Source organism: Eptatretus burgeri, chromosome 14 (genome assembly GCF_056783735.1).
Source record: "Eptatretus burgeri isolate ZD-2024b chromosome 14, Ebu_testis_v1, whole genome shotgun sequence".
NCBI classification, from domain to species: domain Eukaryota; kingdom Metazoa; phylum Chordata; class Myxini; order Myxiniformes; family Myxinidae; genus Eptatretus; species Eptatretus burgeri.
Genome location: NC_140974.1, coordinates 71,425,803 through 71,447,906, shown reverse-complemented (window position 1 = coordinate 71,447,906; position 22,104 = coordinate 71,425,803). Strand labels below are relative to the sequence as shown.

The 22,104-nt window shown below is 44.0% G+C and overlaps 1 protein-coding gene across 10 annotated transcripts in view; it reads left to right on the top strand.

Annotated features, from left to right (window-relative positions):
* The window catches only part of LOC147013574 (medium-chain acyl-CoA ligase ACSF2, mitochondrial-like), a 197,713-nt gene that overhangs the window by 67,044 nt on the left and 108,565 nt on the right, over positions 1 to 22,104 (top strand). For 9 of the 10 annotated variants that reach the window (XR_015051376.1, XR_015051377.1, XR_015051378.1 and 6 more), the window contains exons 10-11: positions 4,499 to 4,575; positions 19,413 to 19,520. Coding sequence is in view for 7 of the 10 variants with exons in the window: in XM_085855490.1 (XP_085711616.1) it covers positions 4,499 to 4,575; positions 19,413 to 19,520 (185 nt within the window). In the remaining 3 variants the exon portion in view is untranslated. Of the gene's footprint in view, positions 1 to 4,498; positions 4,576 to 19,412; positions 19,521 to 21,379; positions 21,424 to 22,104 lie in introns of all 10 variants that reach the window. The other variant, XM_085855494.1, reaches the window with a different exon arrangement.

Sequence of the window (22,104 nt, the reverse complement as noted above, 5' to 3'; positions counted from 1 at the left end):
AGTGGGCGGGGCTTAGGAAAAGTGGGCGGGGCTTAGCAAAAGTGGGCGGGGCTTAAAGAAAAGTGGGCGGGGCTTATTGAATACCTTGTGGAAAGTGGGCGGGGCTTAACAAAAGTGGGCGGGGCTTAAAGAAAAGTGGGCGGGGCTTAACAAAAAATAACCTGTGGCTCAGGAGGTGGTCAAACAAGAGCATTAAGAGAAGTTTATCATTTCGTAATGGCACAAATGGGGTATCTTCAAAAATATAAAGATTCAAATGTTTTGTTTGTCAATATTTTAGATGGGGATTATTGTGCAAAGAAAATTAAACTATTGAAGGAATTTGAGAATGAACAAATCTTTATAGGTTCAATGAGTGAGCTGTTCAACCCCCAGGTGTTCAATTCAATGAGGTTCAACCTCCAAGTTAAAAGGGGAGACAAATAAATATACCTTGGGATAAAAAGGGGGTTTATTTTTAGGGAAAAAAATATGAATCGCTGAAAATCCCCCATTCATTTACATGGGGAAAAGTGAGCCAGAATCAGTAGTCTTACCCTACATATATATATATATATATATATATATATATATATATATATATATATATATATATATATATATATATATATATATATTGTTGTAGATTCTCTCCGGCCGGCGTGCGAGCGACCGCGTTTAGCCGAATCGCGGCCGTATGCCCACCGGACAGACAATCCAATCGCGGCTTTCCGGATCAACGCCGAAAACCAGCCACGGGTGTGTTTTTAAGCACACCACAACCTTGTCCGTACTCTACCCGCGCGCCCCAGGGTCAATCGCCGAATTGTCGATATACCTAATTAATCTTGCGGGTAGATTACAGAGAGATTGTACCGCTGGGACACGGGCCGCTTAAGGCAGCTCGCTCCATTTGGGATAACCGAGCGGGGTGTTATCGCAACCCCTGTTGGACCCGATCACTTTACCGGCTATTTATTATGTACATGCACTTAACAATTCTACTTAGCGGACAAGGTGCCACAACGTTCATTCAAAAGCAAAGAAAAACCCCAGGACAGACAAGGGGTAGACTGGACCCCTTGGTGTCTTTATTGACACGGAGCCGTGTAGACCACAGAGGCTCCGCGAGACCGGGCTGGCTACCTTCACCTCGCGACCCACGCCGTCCCGTCTCCACGACCCACGGTAAGACACGGCTCGGCAGGCCACGCGCTTTGGCTCCGCTGCGCTCTCTCCTCCTTTCCACACGCCTCCACAACCTCCCGCAGTCGACGACTCGGCGAGCGACCACGACCTCCAGACCTCCAGACAGACCTCAACCCTCTCCTCAGCCCGTACTTTATGCCCACGGCGCGTTGCCCCTCCCTACTTCCAGCACGTGCGGGAAACTTCCAGAAGTTCTTGGTTGTTGCCGCCAAGGGATTGTGTCGCCAGGGGTGTTGTCCGCCCAAAATCAGGCCCCTCCTTTACATCAACTTTGAACCCTGGCTTGATCCGCCCCTCCCCCCTCCCGGCACGCAGGAAAGGGGGAGGGGAAGTCCCAGGCGTTATCGGAACTTCTCTCTTCAGAGCTGTGGTTCTGCCCGCACTCCGCGGGGGCAACGGGTTTTCCTACCGTTGCCTTTGTTCCCTTTCTTGATGAGTATCCGTGGTGTAGATGTTATTCGATGTGGAGAGGTTTGTGGTGTGGTTGTTGAAGTAGTGGTGTGGTCGTTGAAATGCGGTTGTGGAGAAGGTGGTTGTGGTTGTTGTGGAGAAGGTGATGCTGCCATTTGTGGTGGTCATGAGGGTGGTTGTGTTGGGTGGTGGTGGTTAAGGTGGTTGTTGTGAAGGTGGCTGTTCGTTGTCTGTGGGGATGTTGGCAGTTGACGAGAAGGTGGTGGTGGTGATCGTGGTTGTTGTGGAGCTGTTGGTCCAAAATAACGATAGTAAAAGAAAAACGGCTAACTCAAAGATCACAGCCCAGGTGACACGAATAATATCCCATTAGACAACGGTGGGTAAATTTATCTGAACACAGACTTATTGGCATAACTGATCTGAGGACCTATATGGTGCTCTGTGAATTTCCACAGCCGGAACAATATAAATATATATATATATATATATATATATATATATATATTTTTTTAAATTATTTGGCCTAAAAAGAGAAGTGCAATGTCTGACAGGCAGGTCCAATGAATAGTTGAGGGAGTTCAGCAGAGAAGAATACCTCAAAGGGTAGATAGAAGACAAGCTGAATCTCCTCCACTCACCACCGCGAGGCGGGTTCAAGATGAGCAGTCGTGGCAATGGCATTGATGAGTCATGAAACCTTCACAGGCTCACATTGGGAAGAGCGCAAATATCCTTTTCTGTGGATGTCAGATTTAAATCGTATTCACCACTGGAAACGGAGCGGGGCTGCTCAAGTGAAGTCCCAAACAAGGAACACAGCCTTAGGCCTTCTTGTTCTCCTTCGTCCTTCGCTCTCCATCACTTCCATTCCAAAAGCCTGGTGTTGGCTTAGCAGTTAGGGTGGTGGCTTGGGATCCGAGGGTCCTGAGTTTGAGCCCAGTTGGCAACTGAATTAACACCAGGGGGATGACTCAGCCTGTTATCCTTCTGAGGTCGGCAAAATGAGCACCAGTATACTGGTAATAGGGGCACTGCATCAGCGGCATAGCCGTGCCCCTAACTAATGATGCAACCAGCAGCCAAAAAGGCAGCACACAATGGGAACTTCCATTCCAAAGTTGTTCTTCTTTCCACTAATGTTGTTGTTGTTGTTTTGACTCCCTTTATCTGGAGTCCAGAAACTTAGCAGTAAATGTAACCTTCCCCAATCACAATTGTATCTTTCAAATAGATTATAGACTGGACTGTAAAAAAACAAAAAAAATAAAAAATAAAAATTTATGGAACCACCTTCCAGAGGCTCTTCTGTCCAACTCTTCCCTCCATGATTCAAGCATGTAGTGCACTACCATCTCTTGTCATCCCCAATTTTGACCCATGATCTTTCTTGTACCCATTAACCTTTCCCAACTCGACCATTTTACTTCGTGAAACCTTAATACAGCAAGTTTCCACTTAATGTCGTGAATGCATTTCTAGAAAGTGTGACATTCAGCAAAATGACGTTAAGCAGACGAGATATTCCCATGGACAGCATGTTGTCATGTAGGGTTACATTCCCAGGACACGATTTTGGTCACCCTACCATAACTTTAACCTCATTTAATTAGGTATTGGAGATAAATATTAAACAAATCAATAACGAACACAAATGAAATACAGAAATGGACAATTAAATGAATAGTTACAGGGGTACTCACCAAAATGTAGGGCCGATATTGCTTGGCGGTACAGGAGAGGTGTCTGTGTAGAGTGTAACTTTCTCTACCCCTCGTGATCTGTAATGAACTACAAGGAGTAACATTTTGGACAAAATCCATTAGCTTTTCACTGGTTTTCACAATTCTCACTGTGGTCGGAGGCAAGCCAAGCACGTGACCAATGCCCATTGCCACTCACCTCGCTCAAAGTGCTTAATTCCGTCCATTTTCACATCCACTGATGGAGTTATTGGCTGGATTACTTGCAGGATGCCTTCTAGTCATTGTGAATGGTTTCTTGAATGTTTTTTGTAAGTTAGGCACAAAAATAGTTCACAGAATGAGCTCAATATTGAACCGATCGCGAGGGGAAAACACGTGTGACTGAAGCTGTTACCACTGACAAGTTACCATTAACTCTAACCATGTTACTACTAACAAGTTATCACTAACTCTAAATGTCACTGACTCGATGGAGTGGGTACGGCGTCAGCTGGATGGTGTGCGGCTTACGTTCCACAAACTGATAATGACGTGCTGTTCAAAATGATGCAAAGTCGGTTTTGTCACGACTCGGAGTGAACTATGTTCTCTAATTTGTTGGTGACATTCTGGCAAATCAACGCTATTTGGCAGGACGTATATGAGTGAGTACGTTTATCTCGTTTCAGTTTCCTACCTTCCTTCCTCTCCTCTTTTCCTTTTTGTTGATTCCCTTGATTTCTACCTTGCTCATCCATAGGCCTTGCTCCTGCTATGAAAACAAACAAACAACCTCGCTCCATCTTCCAAAGACGATGTCATAACATGCAATGCCTTGAAAGCAACAAAGCGCTAACTTACTCTTTTGCTCTGACAAAGAGTTGACAATCGAAACGTCAGCCACTCCTTACTGAGTTAGCATACTTCAATCAATGTTCTGTTGATTTAATCAATAACTGTTCACCAACACAGACCGACGCTGGTATTCCCAAAGGCTAGTTTTACATTATACTTGCTCCATGCTGGTCCCTGTGAATTAGGAGTAACAATGATGAGTTTCATCATTAATTTCAGTTACCATGCCAGAAAAACTTGTTATAATTTTGCAATATTGAAATAAAGTTAATATGACATGATAATGACAATGTTTATTGTAAAGAGTGCCTTGATGTACCTTGGTAAGAAGTAAACAAAGTAATGTTGAATGTGTGCAGCCCTTATCGGAGGCTCTCATTGCCCTCCTGCATTGTTGAAAAGGTTGAAGACAGAAATGCAAGTCACAGATATTTTGGTAAGTGAACAGCCTCTATCATATACAAAAGTATTGTTACATCCACGAGACTGGGAAGGGGAGAGGTCAGAGACAGAATTAAGGCTCTAACATGTCTGCATACTCGTCGAGGTTTAGAAGCATTTCTTGTGTTCATCAATGTTTACAGCAAAATTGTCTATGTCACACCATCTGGGGGGAGGGGTGGAAGTGATAGGCATGGTCCAAATTAGTGCTTAGATAGGACATGGATGTTGTGTCTGGTGTTCCATCCATCCCCTCCCCCGTCTGAAACTTGACCAGGGCCGACCAGGTCTGCTATGTAAAATGGCAGCCCCACAGCAAGTGGCGGCCTCATGTGTGCTCGTGACAGCCGGCCTGCTACATCGGGGGCCGCCAATTGGCTCTCCGGTGAGTCCTAACACTCGCTTTGTGACTGGTAGAAGGGAGCGTCCCTTTAAGCCAATGACCCATTGGCCCCAACAATGGACGATGCATGTGCGGGTGGATACCCTGGCGGAGACACCCATAGTGTGCATAATTAGCTGCTACCATTCGTTGGGGCCTTTTGAGTGGCACCAAGGAATGAGTAGAGACTGACCCTGGAGAAAAGATGGGGGGAGCACATGTGTGTGTGGAGTCCTTATATACCAGGAGCAGCACCAATGCGCAATTTGACGCCATTTTGTTTCCATCGAGCTTGGTGCACCCAACCTGTGCCCATTGTGTGTAAAAGCTAAGGTTTTTGTTGGTAATCAAGCTGTCCAATAGGACAAATTTTTTTTTTTACAAAATATTACTTAATGGTGTTTTTTTGTTCTTCCAACGGGTCAAAATAAGCACACAATCAGACAGGATTGATTTAACCTGAAAACATATCGCAGAAACTGCAGCAAAATTAAGTGTAATGTGCGAGTCAAGGTTCACACTGATGAGTGTCTGATTGGAGGTGGACAGAGCGAGTGAGTAGAAGAAACATACAAGAAGTTACAGAATGCAGAAATTTGAAATAATTGGAAGAATGAAAGTGAAAGACAGAAATGGAGGCACACCATCCACACCAGATGCACATACCGTTAAGAGAGTGGAGAATTAGAAAAGATAACAATTGTGAGTGAAAAAAGGAGAAAGACAGACATGAACCAATTGCTTAATCCCACTTTTTTCTTCATGTCCGTCTGTCTGTGGAAAAAGCTACACGACGTAATTATGTCGATTAATGACATACTACTGTATTTGAAAGCAAGTTGCAACGTGACTAGGTCTGTTCATTACATACTATTTGAGTGTACCTTTTAAAGCATTAGGCCCTTTCGACTGCTTAGATCCCTTTGGACCCTTTGGAATTTTCGACCCATTTGACTCTTAAAGACCCTTTAAACATTTTATACCTGTTGGACACCTTTAGAATTTACATCCTTGAGACCCCTTTGACCTCTCCAGACCTTCAGACCCATTGAGACCATATTGACCCTTTAAACCCATTTAGCCCTTTAGATTTCCTTAGACCCTGTATTACTGCTTTTGGAACATACCCTTTAGGCCTTTAGAACCTTGATTTTCGTACATTCTGTATGTTAGCTCTTATACGAGCCTTGACACTGTATACAAAAAAACAAACAAAAAAACCCTTAACACCCGTGTCGATCCCTTAAACCCTTTGGACACCTTCGACCTCTTAACCCCTTCAGAACGTTACACCTTTTAGACACCTTCAGGTTAGACCCTTTAGACCCGTAGACGTTTTAAAACCCTTGAGACCATTTATATCCTTCGACACTTTTTTTCTGTACGAGTGTGCCCGTTGGTCCATTGGACCAAATTTTCATTGGTCTTCACAGCTTGTACCATACCTGCCTGCTCTACTGCTTGAGCATTAGTTTGCCTTTCACCAAGCCCAGATGTGCTTGGCCAATGCAGGGATTATATGATCAATATTTTTATTGCCATCAGACACTACAACTATTATAATTATGCAAATATTATTAGTATTATTATGTTTGTGGTGGGGGGGGTAGATATTACCATAGAGCATGGTACATGTACAAGCAGTTAGCCATCTCGATGTATAAGTGGGGAAGCATCAGCTTAAGAATTGTCTTGTTTGCATGTGCACCATACAGGGGGTGGTGTGTGGTAATAATGAGGCCTTAATTATTTTCTCACTTGGTTTATGGATCTGCCGACAGTATATTTGCCAAAATGAAATATAAATATAAAACACATTTTTAGCCTTTTCTATTTGTACATTTTCTGCCGAAGGTGCAAAAGTTTCAAAACCCGAAATTTAAACGTCGGCATTTATTTTCAAAATATAATTTAGTACGCGCGCACCAAAATGCCGAGTCACCATGAACCAAACTGTGCAGTAATCTTCGGTCATGGCGTCTGAGCAGTGGCCAGCGTGGTTCAGATTGACTGGTTTCTGAGGCGAAAGTGATTGTAAAGAAGTATCTCAGCGGTATAAATTCGAGTGATTGTATTGGTGATTTAATCACACAACATCTTGACGACGAATATTCTGGCCGAACTACTGCATCAATTCAGTGCAGCAGGAGGGATGATTCGCAGGCTACTCTCGATCGTGCCGATTTTGTTTCCATCGAAAGTTGTACACCGCTGTTCGGATTGAAAGATTTCAGTGCCAAGTACGTCAAAGTTTCCCTGCGAGATGCTGATATTCCACCTTCAACGGACCAGAAATCAGCGTTTGATGTGCTCATGGGGATGGGGAGACGGTACGATCAGATGCCCACTGAAAAGTAAGAGCTGGTTATGGCTCTGATTGACCGTTTTGAGCGTGTTGACTCCTCGTAGACACCGTTTTTTAATCATATCCAGCACGATGCACTGGTGTGCACGCACACATCTACGACTTGGACAGTAATTTTCTCAGCATTGTTTCCATTTGTTTGATGATCCAACAGGTTTCTATTAGAAAAACATGCCAGACTATATTGTAAAAACAAGTTTTAATCCTTCTTTATTGTTTTTCACATCAGATGATAGTGAACATGGGCATCCTGCATTTGAATGGTCTTCCATCTTCAATGTTTTCTTAGATCCTCCTGCTCTGGGATTTATATTTATTTTCCCCCCACCGACCCTTGTCTTTCCCATGGAACATCTGAAAAAATATCATAAAAATATATAATTTCTAAAAATTGAAATTATATTTACATTTATATTTCGACCGACCGACCCTACATTTTAGTTGAAGAACTGCGTAAACCAAGTTATAAAATAACTCAGGCCTTAGTTAGGGATTATGATGAAGGAAATTGTGTGTACAACCTCTGTCGACCTCGACCAGGGGGCGCTGGGAGACTTGGCATGAAATGGGGGGGGGGAGCTATGAACACCTCCTGAGGGGCAGAGCGATGGATCACCTCGGAGGGGTGGAGCATTGTCCCGAGAGTAGAGGGAGGAACCGAGTTGGAGACGACGAAGGAGACTGTCGACTGTTGAGGTCTGGAGAGAAAGAGTTCCAAGGGAAAGGTTCTGGGGAGAACAAATTGTTGGAGAGTTTTAAGGCGGTCAGCCTGGGTCTTTTTATTTGGGAGGGGCGGGGGTCTTTTGGGTCCTCTAGGTCTTTTGTGTCTTTTGTGGCCTCAGGGACTTTTGGGTCTTCTGGTTCCTTGGGAACTTTTGGGTCATCTGGGTGTTTTGGGTCCTTGGGGAATTTTTGGCCTCTGGGACTTTTTGGTCTTTAGGGTCGTCAAGGTCTTTAGGGTCTTCAAAGGTCAAAGGGGTCTCAGCAGTCTAAACAGTGAAAAGGTACATTCCAATAGTGTGGAATTAACAAACAAACATACCTAATTAAGAGACACAAAAAGCATGACACACACTCCCACAACTCATTCATTTATTTATCATAGATACACAGTGAAGGCTTGATGTTGGCGCAAAGCCTGGTGTTGGCGCAGTGATTCGGGCAGTGGCTTGGGACCCAAAAGGTCCTGAGTTCATGCCCCGTTGGGACACTGAGTTAATATATGTATATATATATATATATATATATATATATATATATATATATATATATATATATATATATATATATATGTATATATACCAAGTCGAAAACACCAGGGGGTTGACTCAGCCTGCCATCCTTCCGAGGTTGGCGAAATGAGTCCCAGTTGTACTGGGCCCGGTGTATGCCCCGGTTAGAATAGGTGTACCATATCCCTGTGTGTTGTAAGAGGCGACCAGGGTTGTGTCAGGAAGGGCATCCAGCGTAAAAACCTATGCCAAATCATTATGCGGACAACAAAACGAATTTCCATACCGGATCGGTCGAGGCCCGGGTTACCAACGACCGCCACCGGTACCGGTGGTCAGCAGGGGACCAGTGTAAATTGTGCTACTGCTGGGCGAAGGAGGAGAAGGAGACGGGGAAGGCGAGTCCGGAGGCAGTGGGAGAGGGGGAAGGGTAGAAGTGTGCAGGTGAGAGTTGGAACTCTGAATGTTGGGACGATGACTGGCAAAGGGCGAGAGTTGGCTGATATGATGGAGAGAAGAAAGGTGGACATACTGTGTGTACAAGAGACCAAGTGGATGGGGAGTAAGGCTAGGAGCATTGCAGGTGGTTTCAAACTGTTCTACCATGGTGTGGATGGGAGGAGAAATGGTGTCGGGGTAATCCTGAAGGAAGATTATGTCAAGAGGGTATTGGAGGTGAGGAGAGTGTCTGACCGAGTGATGAGTGTGAAGTTGGAAATTGAAGGGGTGATGATGAATGTCATCAGTGCATATGCCCCACATATGGGGTGTGAGATGGAGTATAAAGAAGATTTCTGGAGTGAGTTAGATGAAGTGGTGGAGAGTGTATCCAAGGATGAAAGAGTGGTGATTGGAGCAGATTTCAATGGGCATGTTGGGGAAGGGAATAAAGAGGATGAGGAGGTGATGGGTAGGTACGGTCTCAACAAGAGAAATGTGAAAGGGCAAATGGTGGTCGAGTTTGCAAAAAGAATGGAAATGTCAGTGGTAAATACGTATTTCAAGAAGAAGGAGGAACACAGGTGACATACAAGAGTGGAGGAAAGTGCACACAGGTGGATTACATCTTAAGCAGGAGATGCAACCTGAAAGAGATGAGTGACTGTAAGGTGGTGGCAGGGGAGAGTTTAGCTCGACAGCATCGATTGGTGGTCTGTAGGATGACTTTAGAGGTGAGGTTGAGGAAGAGAGTGAGGGCTGAACCAAGGACCAGGTGGTGGAAGCTGAAGGAGGAAGACTTGCGTGAAATTTAGGGAGGAGGTGAGACAGGCGTTGGATGGTGGTAAAGATGGGTGGGATGATTGGGCAACGACAGCAGAAGTTGTGAGGGAGAGAGCTAGGAAGGTACTTGGTGTGACATCTGGACAGAGGAAGGAAGATAAGGAGACTTGGTGGTGGAATGAGGAAGTACAGGAAAGTATAAGGAAGAAGGGGTTGGCGAAAAGGAAGTGGGATAGTCAGAGAAATGAAGAAAGTAGGCAGGAGTACAAGGAGTGGCGGCGAAAGGCAAAAAGAGAGGTGGCAAAGGCCAAGGAAAAGGCATATGACGAGCTGTATGAGAAGTTGGATACAAAAGAAGGGGAAAAGGATTTATACCAATTGGCATGACAGAGGGACCGAGCTGGGAAGGATGTGCTGCAGGTAAGGGTGATAAAGGACGCAAATGGGAATGTGCTGACAAGCGAGGAGAGTGTGTTGAGAAGGTGGATGGAGTACTTTGAGGAGCTGATGAATGAAGAAAATGAGAGAGAGAAGGTTGGAAGAGGTGGAGATAGTGAATCTGGAAGTGGGGTGGATCAGTAAGAATGAAGTGAGGACTGCTATGAAGAAGATGAAAAGTGGAAAGGCGGTTGGCCCAGATGGTATACCAGTGGAGGCATGGAAGTGCTTAGGAGAGATGGCAGTGGGGTTGTTAACGAGATTGTTTAATAAAGTCTTGGAAAGTGAGAGGAAGCCGGAGGAGTAGAGATTAAGTGTACTGGTTCCGATTTTCAAGAATAAGGGTGATGTGCAGAGCTGTGGAAATTACAGAGGGATAAAGTTGTTAAGCCACACCATGAAGTTGTGGGAAAGAGTAGTGGAAGCTCGGTTGAGAGGAGTGGTGACGATCTGTGAGCAGCAATATGGGTTTATGCCAGGAAAGAGCACCACTGATGCAATGTTTGCTTTGAGAATGTTGATGGAGAAGTATAGGGAAGGCCAGAAGGAGTTACATTGTGTGTTTGTGGATTTAGAGAAAGCTTATGATAGGGTGCCAAGAGAGGAGTTGTGGCATTGTATGAGGAAGTCGGGAGTGGTGGAGAAGTATGTGAGGATCGTGCAGGATATGTATGAGGACAGTGTGACAGCGGTGAGGTGTGCGGTAGGAATGACGGACCGGTTTAAGGTAAAAGTGGGATTGCACCAAGGATCGACTCTGAGCCCTTTCCTGTTTGCAATGGTGATGGACAGGTTGACGGACGAGATCAGACTGGAGTCCCCATGGACTATGATGTTCGCGGATGACATCATGATCTGTAGGGAGAGTCGGGAGCAGGCTGAGGCGAGCCTCGAGAGGTGGAGGTACGCACTGGAGAGAAGGGGAATGATAGTCGGAGTAAGACGGAGTACATGAGCGTAAATGAGAGGGAGGGTGGTGGTATGGTGCGGTTGCAAGGAGTTGAGGTGGTGAAGGTGGATGGGTTTAAATACTTGGGATCAACTGTCCAAAGTAACGGAGAGTGTGGGAGAGAAGTGAAAAAGAGAGTGCAGGCAGGATGGAGTGGGTGGAGAAGAGTTGCAGGAGTGATTTGTGACAGAAGGGTAGCTGCAAGAGTGAAGGGGAAAGTATATAAGACGGTAGTGAGACCAGCTATGTTGTATGGTTTGGAGGCGGTGGCACTAACAAAAAGACAGGAAGCGGAGCTGGAGGTGGCAGAGTTAAAGATGCTGCAATTCTCGTTGGGAGTGACGAGGATGGACAGGATAAGGAATGAGTATATTAGAGGGACAGCGCAGGTCGGACGGTTTGGAGACAAAGTGAGAGAGGCGAGATTGAGATGGTTTGGACATGTGCTCAGGAGGGAAGCGGAGTATATCGGGAGAAGGATGTTGAAGATGGAGCCGCCAGGCAGGAGGAGAAGAGAAAGGCCAAAGAAGAGGTTCATGGATACGGTGAGGGCGGACATGCGGGTGGTTGGAGTGTCAATGGAAGATGTGGAGGATAGAGCGAAATGGAGACGGTTGATCCGCTGCGGCGACCCCTAACGGGAGTGAGCCAAAAGAAGAAGAAGAAGAAGAAGAAGAAGAAGACACAGTGAAGGCTTGAGGAAGGGCATTTGGGGCGTTCCATGTCAAGTGTACACATTTTTCAGCGAAATTTTGGCACATCGTCTCAGATTTCACTCTTTTTTTGTGCAAGTGTTTGTCTCCACGGTAAAACATTATGTCAATTTTCAGACCTGGAGGCCCATCGGGGCCCATTTTAGCTCCCCCCCCCCAAAAATTGGGCCCCCCCGGTTGACCCACAGTCTTCCAGTGGCCATATCACAGGTTGTTGTGGTCCGATTCGGATGATCTTGGTGTCAAAATGCTCGTCACAGCGAGATCTTTTGAAATGCATAAAGTAAAATCATTCCCCGAAACTAAATCAAAAAGTTATAGTTTTGGGCGCTATTTGAACTTGGGCCCCCGCCCCCAGCCAAACCGATGATCCCGATTTTTTTTGTGTGAGAATATCCCTTCATATACTACAACACCTCAGCATAAATTAAAATGGGATCTCAATGGGTTCAATTGTGATGATGGTTTTATTGTTCAGGGTCCACATATCACTAATTCTTGATTCGACATTGGGCGAAATTTGCCATCATCATTCCAATGACGTCACCTGCTGGCAGGCGACTTTATGTCTGAAATTGACAATCATCATCTCTGGACTATTATATATATGTATATGTATGTATATGTATATATATATATATATATATATATATATATATATATATATATATATATATATATATATATTGCATCATTTGTGAAAAATTATTCTGCCTATTGTGTCTTGATTTTTAAGTGTACATTTTTTGTATAACCATCATCGAATTAAGTTATAAATGGGCTAATCTCAGTTTTGGCATATTTTGCAGTCAGCATGGCGACTGAAGATCAAAAGGAGTTCCGAAAATACTGTTGCGATCCGTTCAGCTGCCATAAAACGAAACAACGAAAAGATCTTCGCAATGTGTCAAATGATATGTTGATGAAATTTTCTTCAAAAGTGAAAAAGATGACAGACTTTGTACTTCGTGCAGAAAAAACTTTCTCAGTTGTCACTAGAGCATATTGAAGAATCATCTTCGACCAGTTCGAAATTATCATGAGAAGGTACTATCAAAGGCATTGCAGAATCTATTTCGACAGATGAGGACGGGGAGGTTTTTGAGCGAGAAGCAGAAGTTGACCTATTAAACCAGTCGTTATCGATGATAGGCGAAAGCCCATTCGACAAACGAAAGGCGGAAAGGAACCCAGGGTACGTTCCTGAAAAGCGAAGTAAAGTAGAAGATTCTGTGCGAAAGAAATTAGAACTAGTTGCTGGACCAAGCACTGTGGAGAAAACACAAAATACAGCGTCAAAATGTGATGAAAACTGCATGCCAGGGGTGATCAAAAGCCTGAAAGAAAAATACGTTGTTTCGAGCCGTTCAGAGCAAATACGTACACTGACAATATTTGCTAGGAATATGAGCATCAGAGGGATGATGAGTGAATTCAGTTGTTCCCAAAGAATGGCTGTGCAAGCCAAAAATTTAGAGAAATAAAATGGTATGCTATCGTCTCCAAATCCCAAACAGGGTAAAATATTGCCTGACGAAGTGAAATCCACTGTAACCGAATTTTACCAAAGTGATGAAGTCAGCCGAATAATGCCAGGAAAAAAGGACTGTGTGGTGGTCAGGAATGAACATGGAAAAGACAAAATTCAAAAGCACCTGGTACTAAACAATCTCAAGGAACTGTTTCAGAAATTCAAAGAGAAGAACCCTGGCTTGAAAGTTGGATTCGCGAAGTTCGCCATGCTCCGTCCCTCAGAGTGTGTCCTGGCCGGTTCAGGCGGTACACAGAGTGTATGTGTATGTACGATACATCAAAATGTGAAACTCATGATGTTTCGTTCCATCATGCCACAGATATGCTAGGAAGCCGAACTTCCTAGCTATCATCATGTGATAGCACGCATAGTTTGTAACCCAGCACAACCGGCATGTTATTTCAGAATTTGTGAAAGTTGCCCATCAATTTAAGACTTCAAAAACAAGCTACTGAGTGCTTATGAACTTGAGAATATTGATGAAATTCAGTTTAAACGGTGGACATCCATGGTCCTGCCTTTGGAAGAATTCATTAATCAATTCTGTGAACGCGCGGTGAAATTAGTGAGACACGACTTCATTGCCATGGCCCAATCTCAGTTTCTGAAAAATATGAAAGACGAAATCGGTGAAGGAGAATTTTTCATTATTGGAGACTTTGCAGAGAACTATTCGTTTGTCGTACAGGATGCGGCCCAAGGATTCCATTGGAACTTCTCTCAAGCGACAATTCACCCCTGGGTTTACTATTTCAAATCGGACGATGGCAAATTAAACCACGATTCGTTCACGATTATATCAGAATGCAATACTCATGACGTTGTCTCAGTCCACCTCTTCTAAAGAATGCTCTTTGAACACTTGAAATCTGGCTTTGGAAATGTAAAGAAACTTTACTATTTCTCAGACGGTTGCGCTGGCCAATATAAGAATTGCAAAGCCTTCATAAACCGATGTCGTCACAAATAGAGTATGGTATTGATGCAGAATGGCTTTTTTTCCACAAGTCATGGCAAGGGCCCTTCAGATGGCGTGGGAGGTACAATCAAACGAGAAGCAACACGTGAGAGCCTGCGTAGACCTTACGACAGTCAAATTATTTCTCCAAAAGATCTTTTCGCCCTTGCTGAAAATGGTTTGAATGAAATGAAGTTCAGTTAAGGGATCCAAGAGGCATATGATGAGGAAGAACGAAATCTGGGAGAAAGGTTAAAAATGGCCAAAACCATAGCTGGAACTCAAAAACTTCATGCTTACATCACTATTTCTGAAACTGCTCTTCAAGTACGTGAATTCAGCCTAAGGGCCCTGTCACACCTTGACGTTTTAGCCAGTAAGGTATCAAAATTTATGTAAAACGCTGGCGTACGCTGAACTATTGATGTTTTTTTCCAGTTTTAGACTTATTCATAACGAGTTGGACGTATGCATAACGTATTAGTAATGTGCACAGAACGTTTCGATAAGATATATATAACTTGTATCAACGAATGCTGAGCGTGTTGTCGGCGTTCACAACCTATGCCCAACGATAGTCTAACTTATGCATAGCGCGCGGCAGCGTATCGCTGATGATCACGTGGCGTAAGCTATTAATAGGCTGCGGCTCGACGATTCATATCATAACTGCACTAGACATCGAAGTGTCAAGCCGCTGTCACACCTTGACGTTTTAGCCAGCGAATGCCGACGTATGAAAAATTGGCCGAATACGCTGGCACACGTCGAATACGTTATGGGTAAGTTTTGTATACGTTAAGAGCATGCTGAAGCACGCTGGCATACGTTCTAGTACGCCGAGTACGTCGACAAATTTTCAGCATGTTGAAAATTTTTCGATGTATGCCAGCATATGACACACGTTCCACATATGCTGGCCATAAGTTGTAGGCATGTTACGCGATCGTTGACACACGTCGACACACGTTACTTGTAAGTTACTCATAAGTCGAAACACATCAAGGTAATGGTTAGCATCAGTGTTCCAGACTCCCTGTTTTTTTTTTTCTTCGGTATGACGGTGATGTTGACGCTTCGATTTCTAGTGCGGTTATGATTTAAATCGTTGAGCGGCAGCTTATTAATTATATTATAACCGCACTAGAAATCGAGGTGTCAACATCACCGTCATACCAAAGAAAAAAAAACCAGGGAGTCTGGAACACTGACGCTAACCATTACCTCGACGTGTTTCGACTTATGAGTAACTTACAAGTAACGTGTGTCGACGTGTGTCAACGATCGCGTAACGTGCCTACAACTTATGGCCAGCATATGTGGAACGTGTGAGTCATACGCTGGCATACGTCAAAAAATTTCAAGCATGGAAAATTTGTCTAACAGCTCGTCATACTACGACGTATGCCAGCGTACTACGACGTATTCCAGTGTGCTCTTAACATATACAAAACTTACCCATACGTATTTGACGTGTGCCAGCGTTGTAGGCAAATGTTTCATACGTCGGCATACGCTGGCTAAATCGTCAAGGTGTGACAGGGCCTTTAGCGAGGAACACCGTATTGAGTCAGCTATTTCAAAATCTACACCAACTTTTAACGGGAAACTCTCAGGTTATGTCACAGTGCTCAAGGATGGAAAATGGTGGCTTGCCTGCATCATGGAAGCCTTTCAGGACACTCATGAAGTGAAAGTGAATTTTCTTCATCTAAATGGGCCCGCAAATAGTTTATTTTTTCCTCACATTGAAGATCACTGTATTTTAGACATTTCTGATATACTTCTTTCCATAGAACCAAAAACTGCTACAGGTAGAACCTACACAATCAGTAAAAAAGAAACACAGCTGTCAAGTAAAACATTGGTTGGCAAAAAATCTTGACTATAATATGCTAGGAAAAACTCTTACTCATACTAATATCGCTTCCAGTTCCTGCATGTGGAAAATTTATGTACAATATACTGATATAGTGTATTGGAAATCTTGTGTTCAAATATTGTGCTATGTATTGTGGCGTATTGTGTGTCGAGCACCCGAGTCCCCCAACATAAATCTTTGCCATGCGTAAACCCATTGGGATCCCATTTTCATTTATGCTGAGGTGTTGGAGCATATGAAGGGGTATTCTCACACGAAAAAATCAGGACAATCAGTTTGGCTGGGGAGCGGGGGCACAAGGTCAAAGGGTGCCCCAAACTATAACTTTTTGAATTACTGTTTCGGAGTGATTTTACTTTACGCGATTCGAAAGATCTCGCTTTTACGAGTATTTTGATACCAAGATCAGCCAATTCGGACCACTACAACCTGTGATATGGCCTCTGGAAGATTGTGGGGCAGCCGGGGGCGCCCAAATTTGGGGGGCCCCTAAAATGTGCCCTGATGGGCCCACAGGTCTAAAAGTTGGTATTTTGAGTTTTTTCAACCAAGTGAATAAATGACCAACATATGAGGAGAAAATGAGGTATTCGTGTCAGGAGGGTGTGTACACTTGACATGGAAATGCCCCATTTTTGGATACAGTCATGGCTCCATCTATACACTGAATGGATCAGGACATAAAAGGACAAAAGGAACAGTGGAGAGAGGGAGAGAGGGGGTGGAGCATGAAGGAATGCATTGGGGTGCACAAGATGGACACAGAAAGAAACTCGCAAGGGGGAAAAAACTGGAAACCTGGAAGGAGGAGGGCTTGGGGTTGGCTAAAGGGGTGGGGTGGGGCTTAGGTTAACAAGGGTAGAAAAGATCATGATTTTGAATAGGGGTTGATCTGAGATAGTGTTGAACAGCTGTCTTTAAAACCTGGAAGGAAGAATGAGATTGGAGACAATGTGGAAGTTGGTTGCACAGCTGTAAAAAACAGAGGGATGTATGAGTGGAGTTGAACAGTGATCCTGGATTAGGTAGTTTCACCAGAAGAAGGTTGACCATATGCACCCTGCAGAAACCTGGGGGGCGGGGGGGGTGACAAAACAGAAAGAGCAGAGGGTATGTCTATAAATTATGTTCCATTGGAATGTGAATACAGCAAGTTTACTAATTACATACTATAGGAATGTGAGTACGCCCGTTAATTACGCGCTGTTTGAACCAAGTTGGAATGTGAGAACGTGCTATTGGAACGTGAGTATGCAGTCCATTAATTACGAACTAATGCAATACGAGTACATCTATTAATTACTTACTGTTTGAACACGAGATGGAAAGCGAGTACATTTATTAATTACATATTATTGGATGGTGACTGTTTATTGATTACGTCCGTTACTTACGTACTATTGGAACGTATCTTTTGGACCTTTATACCCTTCATACACCTTAGACTTTTCAATACTGTTTAGAAACTCTAAACCCCTTTCGACCTTTCAGACCTTAACATGCTTTAGACCCTTTATACCCATCAGACCCCTTTTAGACCCTTCAGACACTTTAGACCCTGTCAAAAAATTCAGTTCTTCCCTTTCGGAGTCTGAAACCATTTATTAACAGCACACATCAAATTATAAATAACAACAAACATGCACATGGGAAAAAGGATAACAAGACAAGCAATAACAAACACAATCCTCTTTTTCCCCAAAATGCACAGAGCAATTGTTTTTATATACTATTGTGGACTGAAAAAAGACATGGGAGAGCAGCACATCTGGCAAGGGTGAATTGGGGGGGGGGGGGGAGGAAGCCGGCAAGCATGAGCAAGGGAGCTGCAGACATGGGCACTTTGGGAGGGAAGGGGTGATACACACGCTCAGATCATGATTGCAGTTTGGGAATACGAGGCTGGCCGTGAGAAGAAGAGGGTGACAACAAAGTTGACAAAATATGGAGGCCGAGTGAATGGAGACACAAGCCTATTACTCTGATCATTCCTTCCGTTCACCACTGAGTAACCAGATTCTCAAAATATGACATTCCATTTTATGCTGTCATATAATCGTCCTTTGACAACAAGGCGTCTGTTGCAATCGCCTTTCGGGAATTATTTAATTACCACCAGGCAATGGGTGCCAGCAGCAAAGCGTGCTTCTCTTGAGCAACAGAGCAATCTCATTGAAACATTGAAAATACTAATTTGGATATTTATATCCATATATATATATATATATATATATATATATATATATATATATATATATATTTCAATGAGATAAAGCACATACGATTTAGTAAATTACCATTTTATCTTGCTTGTATATCATCAACATCACGATGGAGATCAAAAGGCTGCAAAAAGATTTTACTGACAGTCAATTTTATTCCAGTACAATAGTAACACCTTATTCAATACTGTTTAAACAAACGATAACAAAATTGAGAATAGATGAATATAATTAATTTTATTTCTTCCACATCCCCTTTAACCTTTCGACCTTCACACCCTTTTAGACCATTTAGACCTTTCATTTGCAATGCGTGATCCTTTCATTTAGTTAATCCAACCACCTATTTGCCACATAAAATACACCACACAAACCAAGTCCTGATGAGGGTCTGTGATCTCTGATTGCTCTTTTTCTAGTTTGCTTTGAAATCGTTTCATTTTCACGTAAAACACTTGTATACTCAAGAAACAACCAAGTTTTGAAAAAGCTTCGTGTGATAACCCGTGGCATGTTTGTTTGTTTAATTTATTAATTTGTTATTATTTTATTAATTCAGACTATTTTATTTGCCTGGCTGTTGAGGGTAATTTTTGTGCTCTATATTTATAAAGGTGTTAACTTGTCTTTTTCACTCAGGTTCAAATCGCATATACTGTTCATTTGTCGACTGTCTACTCGTGTCCTTTTAATTCATATTAAAAAAAGTACACAGATCTCTCTGTCTTATGTGTGATGTCCAAGCAGGGATGCTGGTGTGCAGTGGGGGGGCTTGGGAGACATTGCTGTCATGACTTGATGTTACCAATTACTATTTCCAAACATTTTCATTTTATATTGAAAGCTGGAATACCATCAATCGTCATGGCAACCGAAAAATGACTTGATGGTGGAATTTGTGAGATGAAGATGATGCTGACGTGATCTGTGATACAGGTTGGTTACGGAACAACAGAAAACAGCCCATTGACATTTGCGAACTTCCCTCAAAGCGACATGAAGAAAAAAACAGAAACTGTTGGAATTGTTTTGCCACATATCGAGGTAAGAGTCCCCGCAGCATTCCCTTACATATCTTGAACAAAAGAATCATACAGCTTTCTATTCACACTTATGATTAAAAAAACAACACCCAGAACAAATGTGAATTAAAAAATAAATAAATGAATTCCTTTTGTTTGTTTTAGTTTATTTTCCTCCAAAAACAACATCCAACAGATTAGAACACATACATTTACAATAATGTCAACATTATTTTAAATGTTGTTTTGTATGGGTGGCGGGGGTCGAGGGGGTTGATCCATCGATAGAATGTGATAAGAATAGCTTGATCCATGTGTTCAAGTAGCTTAGATTTACTCTTGTATTGGGGATCTGTCAGGGGGGTGTCGTATGTAAAATGTGCACCGAGAAGGTGCTGATGGTAATTTTAGATTAAGGTTGTATTGTTGCGTGGCCGGGTATCGGCCGCGAGCACGACCACCAGATGGAGCAGTCAAGTCGGCTCGACCGATTGCCCGGAATTTAGATCGTACCTTTTCGGAAAACTCCGAAAAAGTACGGGTCCCTTATCGGACCGTGAAGCGTCAATATTTCTGCCACGTGGTACAGGGTTATTCGCCAATTTTCGAAATACCGAGAGACCACGTGGCGATTTACCGAGTCTCCACACCCTCGACGGCACCCGTACAGAACGAGCCACTTAGCGTACTCGAACCGCGTGCGACTCGAGCGGTTTGATCGCCGACATCCGTCAGTCCCAAATATCCCGTTACAACGGCAACAGCCTAGCTAATTTCCTAACACGCAGCACGCTAAGCCAATGGAGGAAAGGACACGAACGAGCTGAAACATTTAACAATCGGAGTATTTATTCACAATGGGGGAATGAGGGGAGCACATAAGGGCAGAGGTAAACTGATTAAAAGAAATGTACGTATTTACAGCACGTCACTGATACAATTCACTATTTATCTGACTGGCACCACAAACACACACACGAACACACCCTAAATAATTATAATCGAACCAAATGGTCTTTATTGAGGCCTGTCTCGGACCTGTCCGCCTAGTGCGGTCTTCAAGGACCAGGTCCTTGGGGCAGAACTGGACCCCCAGCACGATCCAGATGCCCTCACGACCGGGCTCCAGGCGAGCAAAGTCGGCAGGGCGAAAGCTGGCAGGAGAAGACCCTCCGTTGCACCGACCACTCCGTGCGCAGACGCTTTTTCACTCCACCACCTTGCGCGCAGATGTTCACTTCTTGCCAGAACTCTCAGAACCCCCAAACGCGCTTATAATTATCCCCCCTCTTCAGAGGGGGGGGGCCTCCTCATGACCCTCCCTCTCTCACTGGCTGGTTTTGGCGCGCAAATCGCTCTTCGTCTCTCTCACTGGCTGGTTTTGGCACACAAATCGCACTTCGTCTCTCTCACTGGCCAAAACGGGCGGCAAGCTCCTTGATTGGCCCGGGGGCATGGTGACGTCATGCGGAGCCCTTTCCTCCTGTCGCGGGATCTGATTGGCCGGGGCTGAACACTCTATCTGAGGTGATGAGGTTCTTGGTTGGACAAGGGGGCCTGCCCCTGCCCTTCTGAGCAGAGTCTCGATCTGAGGTGAAGGAAATCTCCGCCCCCGTACGTGATCGAACACATGTAGACAATGGCGTCGAGCAGAGCGAGGGGAAGATGATGCTGGCGTTAATGGTGGTGTAAAAATAAATGAAAAGAAAACCTGACTATTAAAATAACTCCACAGCGCAGGAACATTTAATTTCCCATTAGACTAGGGTCGGGACCCAAACTGGCAACATGTAGTTACTGATATAACTGATCTATAGGACTTGTATATTGAGTGCAGTAAACTTCCAAATCTGTAACACTACCCCCCTCCCCTTTTTACAGACTCGTCTCGAGTTGACAGGTTTTCTTTCGTGTGACCAGCATGTGTAAGTTTTCCCCTAGTACATTTTACCTTTGGATCCCTGAGTGCAACATTTTTTTTTATACGTGTCCCAAAAATAAATAACCTAATGCGCTGCGTAACAAACTAACAGACTCATACAGACGACTTAATTAAAAGTGCTGGCGCTACAACAAACTACAGGCGGGTTCAGAACTTATTTACAATTTTTTACCTCATCTAATATTTACACGAACCATGGCCTGACTAACCTGTCATCTGTGGGAAAAAGACATGGCAAAGTTAGTCAACAGTTTGTGTGTTGGTGAGTGCTCCACAGCTGAAGGTCAGTCCTCATGGCCTGCTCAAAAGGTCCCCCTTGAGTCTTCTTTCTTTCTTTCCTACCCCCAGCTGCTGGAGGCAACTCACCCTAACACGGCATGCCATATGCCGTCCCACAGGCCATTTGAGGAGGTAGCCAGGCTGCCCAATGCAGTCTCTGGCTGCTTTGTGCAAGAACAGGGAGGTAGCCGGCTGCCCAATGCAGTCCCAGGCTCATCCCTGAAATGAACTGGATGGAACTGGACTGGATGCAAGAAACGGTGCACGGGCTGCTCAATGCAGTCCCCGTGGTGTGGCTGCCTGCAGGGCAGTCCTTGCAAAACACTGAATGATCCTGGTGCACATGGTTAAGGATGATGACACAGGGGCAATGCAAATAAGGGCT